Source organism: Hibiscus syriacus, unplaced genomic scaffold, assembly GCF_006381635.1.
Source record: "Hibiscus syriacus cultivar Baekdansim isolate YM2019G1 unplaced genomic scaffold, ASM638163v2 tig00111834_pilon, whole genome shotgun sequence".
NCBI classification, from domain to species: domain Eukaryota; kingdom Viridiplantae; phylum Streptophyta; class Magnoliopsida; order Malvales; family Malvaceae; genus Hibiscus; species Hibiscus syriacus.
The window spans coordinates 883,712-892,812 of record NW_024063192.1 but is presented as its reverse complement, the minus strand read 5'-3'; the positions used below and the strand labels follow the sequence as shown (position 1 = coordinate 892,812).

At 33.6% G+C, this 9,101-nt stretch overlaps 2 protein-coding genes across 2 annotated transcripts; one reads left to right on the top strand and one right to left on the bottom strand.

Annotated features, from left to right (window-relative positions):
• The first annotated feature begins 3,604 nt into the window (after nucleotides 1-3,604).
• Nucleotides 3,605-5,717, top strand: LOC120171407 (polyol transporter 5-like). Its single transcript, XM_039179110.1, has 3 exons — nucleotides 3,605-3,859; nucleotides 3,951-4,297; nucleotides 4,387-5,717. The coding sequence occupies exons 1-3, from the start codon at nucleotides 3,718-3,720 to the stop codon at nucleotides 5,500-5,502; spliced, it is 1,605 nt and encodes a 534-aa protein (XP_039035041.1). The 5' UTR covers nucleotides 3,605-3,717; the 3' UTR covers nucleotides 5,503-5,717.
• Nucleotides 5,718-7,710: 1,993 nt separating this feature from the next.
• LOC120171555 lies at nucleotides 7,711-8,793 on the bottom strand. Its single transcript, XM_039179238.1, has one exon. The coding sequence runs from the start codon at nucleotides 8,791-8,793 to the stop codon at nucleotides 7,711-7,713; it is 1,083 nt and encodes a 360-aa protein (XP_039035169.1).
• Nucleotides 8,794-9,101: the final 308 nt, after the last annotated feature.

The window sequence follows — 9,101 nt, the reverse complement described above, 5'->3', positions numbered from 1 at the left end:
AATGCACTAAGCTCCGATAGGGGTTAAGTGTATCCGCATTATTTTGAAAAATGATTAAATTTAGACCTCATTTTTAAATTTTTATCCGCTAATATTATCAATATTGATAATTAATCTCTCATTGTAGGTATTTTATGGAAAAAGTAAATAATTAATCATGAAATATATTTTATTTTTACAAACAAAATTAAACTTCCTATTAAAAGAAATGGTGGGTCCATTAAAACTTGAGGATGGGAAGATGCTCACTCCAAAATTTAAATTTGTTTAGGTAATTATCTATTTTATTAATTGTATGCATAGTAATTTTTTATATTACTCTATAAAAAAAATTATGTCGTTAATTTATGTATATATATTTATGTATTTATCTTTCAAAATATTTTCGAATATATTATTAATTATAAATAAAATGATAAAAATAAAATTGTGAAATCTCCAAGGCCCCAATGAATGGGTTAATAAATAATAAAAGGCGAGAAGGAAGTTAATGATGGTGGAGAAACTTACAATTATTGGAGAGTCGGCAGAGAAGTATATTGGCGGTGAAGCAAAATTCAAAGGCACGTGAGTTGGACTCACAAAAATTCAAAGGGCAAATTTCATTTGTAATTCTATTATTTTTTTGGTAAACTATCTATTTAGTACATAAACTATCAGTTTTAGTCTGTTTTAGTATCTAAATTTTTAATTTTTTTCAAAATTATAATTAAAGTTTATTTTTGTTTCATTTTAATATCATGTTGTTAAAAACTTCAGTTTTTGTTTTATTGTAGTTTTTGGGCGTTGTGGGGTGCTAATCATTCTCTGCGCGTAATCGACTCCCGAACCTTTTTCAAAATGAGTTTCTGGTTAAGCGCATATCACTTTTTATCTTTTAAAATTATTTTTCTTAAAATTATTTTAAAGGATAGTTTTAGGTATTCGACCTACTAATCCAAAGGTCGATGGCGACTCCGAATTTATTTATTTGTTTTTTTTAAAACCTAATATTTCCTAAAATTAAGTTGGATCGCTCCCCGCCATAACCTTAAAAAGCTTAAGAACCGTTCCGACAGGGTGTTTACAAGTAGTAATATCTATTTTAAAAGCTTTCGATCATTCGACAATAAGCATTCAAATACCATGTACTTTCTGGTACTTGAATCTAAAACTTTTAAAAATAACAATCATTCATTTGACTATTGAAGAAGCTTCGTTCATGTTAAAATTATTATTTTCTAAATTTTATATTTAAAATATGATGCAGAATATATTGGGACCAAATGGGACAAATACAAAAATACAAAATCATATTCACGTTTATTTCACCGCTGATATAAATGTAATTTCAGTCTTAGTTTTCGCCCAATCATCTGTGAAACATGTACATAACCTCATCTAATTGGGTGTGAAATGGAATAGCTCTCACAAATCCTACCTTAATAGCATCCTTACATGTAGTAGATATATAATTATAATTTTGAAAATATAATATATATATATATAATATATATATATATATATATTAATTCCTTGACGTTGAAGAAGCAAGAAAAGTATACGTGCAAACTTGTAAATATGATTGCGAAATATCTGTAGCATTGATTTTAGGGTAAATTACGTGTTTGGTACCTAAACTATCAATTTGTTCTGTTTTGGTATCTAAACTTTTATTTTTTTCAAAACATACATAACTTTTAGTTTTTGTTTCATTTTAGTACCCCAATTCAAAATTTAACGTTAAGCTTTAAGAAAAACTGAAAGTTTAGATACAAAAATAAACCAAAACTGATAGTTTAGATACTAAACGTGTTAAGTTTTTAACGGCAAGGTACTAAAATGAAATAAAAACTAAACGTTAGGTATGATTTTAAAAAAAATTGAAAGTTTAGGTACTAAATGGATCAAAACTGGTAGTTTATGTACTAAATGCATAGTTTGTCCTTGTTTTTATTATTTTTAATAATTAATTCAAGGGTAAACTATGCATGTAGTGTCTAAACTATAAGTTTTGGTCTGTTTTAGTACTTAAACTTTTATTTTTTTTAAAACTATATCAATGTTTAGTTTTTATTTTATTTTAGTACCCACCATTGAAAACTTAACGCGTTTAATACATAAACTATCAATTTCGATCCGTTTTAACATTTAACTTTTATTTTTTTTCAAAACCTAACGTTTAATTTTGAACGGGTGCTGAAGTGAAGCAAAAACTAAAGTTTTTAACGGGATACTAAAATAAAATAAAAACTAAATTTTAGGTATAATTTTAAAAAAAAGTAAAAGTTTATATACTGAAGATCAAATTGATAGTTTAGATACTAATAAGTAATTTACCCTCCATTTAAATATTGATGAGAAAAAGGAGTAAGGTAGAGAGAATTATTGAGTAATATATATATATATATATATATATTAGGCCGTCTATGTGGACTGAGAAATCAGAAGTTGTGGACTGGCGATTGGACAAACAGGTGGGAGATCATTTGGATAAGCTGTCCACCCCTTCCTTCTGGAGTTGACTTATTGACTTAAAATAAGAGAGGGTGTAAAAAAAATCCTGAATTTTATATATAAGAATATAATTATCCTAGTAATTATATTTGGTTGGATGGTTAAATTATTTATTTTTATTTTTTTATATTTTCTTAAATTATAAATTTATTAAAAATATTCTTCTTTCTCTTAAATTTTTGCATTTTGCTCTAAATAAGATTAAAATTAGATTTAAATTTTATAAAATAAAACATTATTGTCCAACGTATCAATATTATAAAGACAGCTAGCTTGCACAAGAGTCTTGTACCATAAGACAGCAGAACTGAGGGTTTATTGATAAAATATACTAAGAAATCAATAACTAGTTGGTTTAAAATCCGATCTAGATTTTCAATTTTTGATGTTTGCATATAGAGAAAATTAGGCTGGGAAAACCGCCTCTATAATGGATTTATGTAAAATTCGATCTAGATTTGATAATAAATAAATCAGATATAAGTCACTGATTCAAAAAAATAAAATAAAATAGATTTTTAAAAAAGGTGAAATGTATAAAATGATGACCATTAAAAATTAGTCACACGACTATTCATTATATTTTAAACTCATCACTTTTCGTTAAAAATATGGATTTGATAAAATAATATTTTATATTTGGGGACCGTTTATGTACTCTACCCTTAAATTTATTAAATTATGGTAAAATAATTATTAAATTTATTATCATTTTAATATTTTAATTGTTTTTATAATAATTTAATAAATTTAATAAATATTAAATTTATTATCATTTTAGTATTTTAATTGTTTTTATAATAATTTAATAAATTTAATAAATATTAAATTTATTGTCATTTTAATATTTTAATTGTTTTTATAATAATTTAATAAATTTAATATTTATTTGATAATTTTTTTAGAAAGTTAGAAGTTGTTTGTTTAGCTATGAATAAAATCATTCAGCATTCAACGCTTTTATTTTTTATCTCTAAATAATTCAGTAATAATTAATTTAACGAAACAATACATTGATTCAACACATAAGTAAATTTGACTTAGTGGTTCACGAAGTAAAAGAAAGCTTCTGGTCTATTTAAGCAAACTCTGCATCTCAACACTGGGCTCTGCATAGCAGATTCATGGCTGGTCTGAATCTGTAATTTTACTGTATTCTCCTCCACCACCAGCTCAGTTTTTTCTTTCCCTTTCCCTTTCCTTTTTTCTCGTCTACCAAACATGGCTGGCCTTTCGACTCAACCAGCTATAGCAGACAACAAAACCCTTGCAGATTTTGAGCCTGCAAATATACCTAAGAGAAACAAGTTTGCTTTCGCTTGTGCCATACTTGCTTCTTTAACTTCAATCTTACTCGGTTATGGTAAGTCAAGTTCACAGCTTAAGCATAGAAGAAGAAAAAAACTGGGTAAATTTTATGTTTTGATTTTTTTTTTGGCATGATGTGTGTGTAGACATTGGCGTAATGAGTGGAGCTATTATCTTCATACAAAAGGACCTGAAAATCAGCGACGTTCAAGCCGAAATCGTTACGGGTATTCTAAACCTGTACTGTTTAGTGGGTTCATGCGCCGCCGGTCGGATCTCCGATTGGATAGGCCGTCGTTACACTATTATCGTCGCCGGTGCCATTTTCTTCGTGGGAGCACTCCTCATGGGATTCGCTACGGACTACGCTTTCTTAATGGTTGGTCGTTTTGTTGCCGGAATCGGCGTCGGGTTTGCTCTCATGATTGCCCCCGTTTACACCGCCGAAGTCTCCCCCGCTTCCTCTCGCGGCTTCCTCACCTCATTCCCCGAGGTACTAAAAACTCCGGTCTTTCATATTTATATAGGAGTGTATATATATGCATGTGCAAGTATATATGAAATTTTGTTTTGTAATTGTAGGTGTTCATTAATGGCGGAATATTACTGGGTTACGTTTCGAACTATGCATTTTCGAAGCTGAGAACTGACTTAGGGTGGCGGCTGATGCTCGGCGTCGGAGCAATCCCATCGGTTTTCTTGGCCGTCGGCGTTTTAGCGATGCCCGAGTCGCCGCGTTGGCTCGTTATGCAAGGCCGACTCGGTGAAGCGAAGAAAGTGCTGGACAAGACATCGGACACCATTGAAGAAGCCGAGCTTAGACTCAGTGACATCAAACAAGCAGCCGGAATCCCACAAGACTGCACCGACGACGTCGTTCAGGTCCGAAAACAATCCCACGGCGAAGGCGTGTGGAGAGAATTACTTTTATACCCCACACCCGCCGTTCGCCACGTCTTGATTTGCGGCATTGGGATTCATTTCTTCCAGCAAGCTTCCGGCATAGACGCCGTCGTTTTGTACAGTCCGAGGATCTTCGAGAAAGTGGGGATCACTTCTTCCGACCAGAAGCTACTCGCAACCGTAGCCGTCGGATTCGTGAAAACGATCTTCATTTTGGTAGCCACGTTCTTACTCGACAGAATCGGACGGCGACCGTTGCTCCTCAGCAGCATAATCGGCATGGTGGCGTCACTGACAACGCTCGGCTTCTCGTTGACCGTAATCGGCCATTCCAACGAGAAAGTCACGTGGGCCATCGTGTTATGCATCACGATGATTCTGGCCTACGTGGCTCTGTTCTCCATAGGTATGGGGCCGATCACGTGGGTATACAGCTCGGAGATCTTCCCGTTGAGGCTACGCGCGCAAGGAGCAAGTATCGGAGTTGCTGTTAACAGGGTGACCAGCGGTGTCATATCCATGACGTTCATTTCGTTGTACAAGGCGATATCGATCGGCGGCGCGTTTTTCTTGTTCGCCGGGATCGCGACGGTGGCGACTTTGTTTTTCTACACGTGTTATCCGGAGACGCAGGGGAAAACGTTGGAGGAAATGGAAGGGCTTTTCGGTAAATTTATCGGGTGGAGGAAAGAGGCTAAGAAGCTGAAGGAGATGAAGACAACAACGAAGGAATTTAACCGTGACGATGGAACGAGTAACGGTGAGATTCAGCTAGGGAACACTGTTACTATGTAAGGGGTAGTTTAGTAATTATGTAAGTAGTCTCTGAGCTTTAGATTATGAGGTGGGGAAAATTAGTTTTTCATTTTAAAAAAAATATTTTTAATTTTCTTTTTCTTAAATAATATCCCCATGAAAACGAAGTTTGAGGTGGGAAATGTAGGCGTTTTTACTGAAATATCACATGTACAACCAATAATTATATGTCAGACATTCTCATTTTAATATTATTGATCAACGTGAATTTTCATCCGCATCTTTAAGAGATTTTGTCCGAACTAATGTCACGTAAGAAAATATGCGAATGACGATCTATGCCTCTCGGGATTTCTTACACGTACGAAAGCCTTAAAATCTCTTATAATCGTATCAAATTAATAAAAAAGTCTTAATTATATTATATCTTATTAAATCATGAATTAATAATAACTAAAAAATTCCTTTTGGAGGATTCATTTTAAGTAAAAGATATAGACCTTGGTCGGCGTTGATTTTGACTGAAAACCTCATTTTATACGTTTTTCGACGTCCTGAATTTGATTTTGTGATTTGTTTCGTCAAATTATGACATGAAGGCACCGAAATAGGCAAGTTAATCCGAAAATGTCTAGTATTTTTAGCATTTCTGCATGTTTACTTGGACATTAAATATGAAATTGATCTGACATTATATTTTTATGAAGGAACTCGCGATTCTTCTTATTGAGGATCAACCAAGTCTAAAATGTTTTGATAAAATAAAATATTACTAACAGACGGTACAAATTGCTATTTCATTAATAAACGATGATTACAAATAATAAACGATGATTACAAAGCTGTATTTTGACCAATTACCTAACAAGAAAATTAAGCACATATTACAAACAAGTCAATTTTTATTATCATAATAAATTATACTAATTATTATTATTATTATTTCAATATTCTCCTCATGGACAACATCACAGCATGTGTGAGTGTGACGGTACAAATCTCTTGCGACAATATCTGATGGGGCCGCCCTGCTGAAGCATGGCAATCCGTTGTCGAGTATAAGCAACACCGTACTGATGATACGTCTATGTTTCGACGCAAAGAAGTTACTTACCTTACAAAGTGATCCAATGTGATGCGGTTTGTGCACATGTAGGTAGGGGCGTTCATGCCTAAGCCAATGTGATGATGTTTGTGCCCATGTTTTTGGTCTAAACCCGAATTCAACCGAAAAAATTTAGTTTACACTTGACCCAGATTTAAGAGATCCCCATTCTATGTAAAACTCGATTCGTCTTTTAAATAAAATTCGAACTTAATCAAACCTCTAAATATAATTTATTTTTATTAGGTAAAATAAGGGCCTAATTGAGACACTTGTGTATCCGACAATTCAAGTTACTGATCGCTTTCGAAACATATACCAAATTGCATTGCTTCAGGGTTTTATTATTTCCCATTTTTTTCAATCTACTTCTTCGATTTTGCATAATTTTCTCATTTCTTCAATTCATCACTCGTTTTAACAAAATTTAAACTACATGCTTCCCTACCATTATAGAATGCCTATATAACTTCAATTCTTAATTTTAACTATAATTTCACTCTTTTTCGAATTTAGTCTATTAACATTGTATTTTATTCAATTTAGTCTTTTGACTGTATGTTTTTACAAATTTTTTCTTCTCATCAATTCATTGACTCTTTTATACTCCCATCAATACTTTATACTCAAAATATCTTATTTGAAAAAGTAATATTATAATTTTATATTGTATATGATACACTACAATGCAAAAAAATATGGACAACTACACATGTATATCTTTAAAGAAAGTTTATAAATTAGGACCAATTCGTATCATAATATTATAAATAATTGCGATTAAATTTATATATAAGCTCGAACAACTCAACTCGAAGTTCATACATTCAACTCGGAAAAAAATTCAAATAAAGTTTGAGACATAAAACGTCTCATAAACTCGAATGCTAAAAAAGACAATTTGGTTCCTAAACACCTGGATTATAGAAGAAACACCGTGACTAAAATAATCGATCAAGTTAAGCTGTCCCTGTAAATTCACCACTCACCCTGCAATTCTGCTGCAATATTACATGCACGATCACAGTACTAAATGATCGGCGCCAACACATCGTAACGATTGTATCGTAACATTTTTTAATATCATTACGATATGGTAACCGCATTTGCAATTTAGTACTATGTGCATGATGATCTTAAGCTTACCTGGTAAAGGGACCGGTAGGGTCTAGTTGTTTGCAGATAGAAAGGTAAGCCAGATAAACAACCCTATCTTTGGCACCAGTGCAATGGTTCTTGGTGTGCTTGCAAAAATACTTTAACTGCTCGAGAGTACAGCATCCGATCATCTGTCCCAGGAACAAGAACAGCCAGTTGATGGATTCCTTCTCCTCTGGAATCAATGGTTTTGCGCTGTTCACTTGGTTGCAGAGCTCGCATTTCGGTAGCGCCGGGTTCATCCAGATTTCTGGAGCCCTGTCGTGCATGGCGTTCCTGTTTTGCGCTATGAAGGTCCCGATTTCATTGAACTTTTGTTCCAAATCGTAAGCCGTCTCGAACTTTCTCTCGCACCTCTTGCATTGAACCTCGCCGGTGATGGTGAAGATGTCTTGGGACAGCAGATGGTTGAGGGTGTGAACCGTGGCTCGATACTCGGTGGCCCAGGGGAATGGAGGAGTTATCGTCTCGATTTTCCCTTCTCGTGGTGCTTGTGTAGAGTTCCTGCTCCGTGCACGTGCGCCCCGGGTAGTGCCGGTGCCAGTACTCGAGATGGGGACGGATTCAGCCGCTGCTGGAGACAGTGGAGAAACTGACTCTTGGGGATAAAAGAGAGGGACAGAAGAGGAAGAATGTGACACGATAGTCTCATCGTTGAAAAGAGGATGGGAGTTTGATAGCCTGAGTGCAAAGGAAGAAGAAATCATTTGTTGGGTGAACTGCTGAGGTATTGAAGGCCGAGAAACTTGATTGGGCGGTGGTGATGGTGGTTGTTGACTCGACAATGATAAAATTGGAGAAATTACTTGTTGAGATAACGGCGGCTGTTGTGGTGGTAGAGTTAAAGGTGTTATTTGTTGGGACGACAATGATGGTTGCAATGATAAAACCGGAGACGGCGGAGTAGGAGACCGCTTTGAGGGTGGCTCTGCATTCCTCAATGACCCGTTACATAAAGTTAATTCTAAGAAATCTTCATCTTCTTCTTTATTGGATTCTTCTAACTTCCTGGAAACTTGTTCACATTCTTGATCACATTCACCATTGTTCTTTCTTTTTCTCGTCATGATTTCATAAGAGTGATAAACTGTAAAATGCAGTCTTTAAATTGAGAGAGTGATAATGTATTCAAAAACTGAGTATATTGGATGATATTAAAATTTTTAAAATTTTCAAAATGTTATAAAAAGTGAGTAACGATATCTTGTGATATCTTCAAATGTTAGGGTTAGGATATCCCAAAATCAGATTATTTTTTTTCAAAAGTTTTATTTAATTATTAAATTATGTGAAATTAAAATTAAAATAATTATTTATTATAAACTATTTTTATATTTAATAATTATTTTTTTGTAAATTATTGTGCTTTTTCTAG

Excerpts from the sequence above, each read along its gene's own strand:
- LOC120171407 (XM_039179110.1), top strand. The coding sequence starts at position 3,718 with ATGGCTGGCCTTTCGACTCAACCAGCTATAGCAGACAACAAAACCCTT. Across the intron at positions 3,860-3,950 it reads TTCAATCTTACTCGGTTATG|ACATTGGCGTAATGAGTGGA; the intron begins GTAAGTCAAGTT and ends ATGTGTGTGTAG. Across the intron at positions 4,298-4,386 it reads TCCTCACCTCATTCCCCGAG|GTGTTCATTAATGGCGGAAT; the intron begins GTACTAAAAACT and ends TTGTAATTGTAG.
- LOC120171555 (XM_039179238.1), bottom strand. The coding sequence starts at position 8,793 with ATGACGAGAAAAAGAAAGAACAATGGTGAATGTGATCAAGAATGTGAA.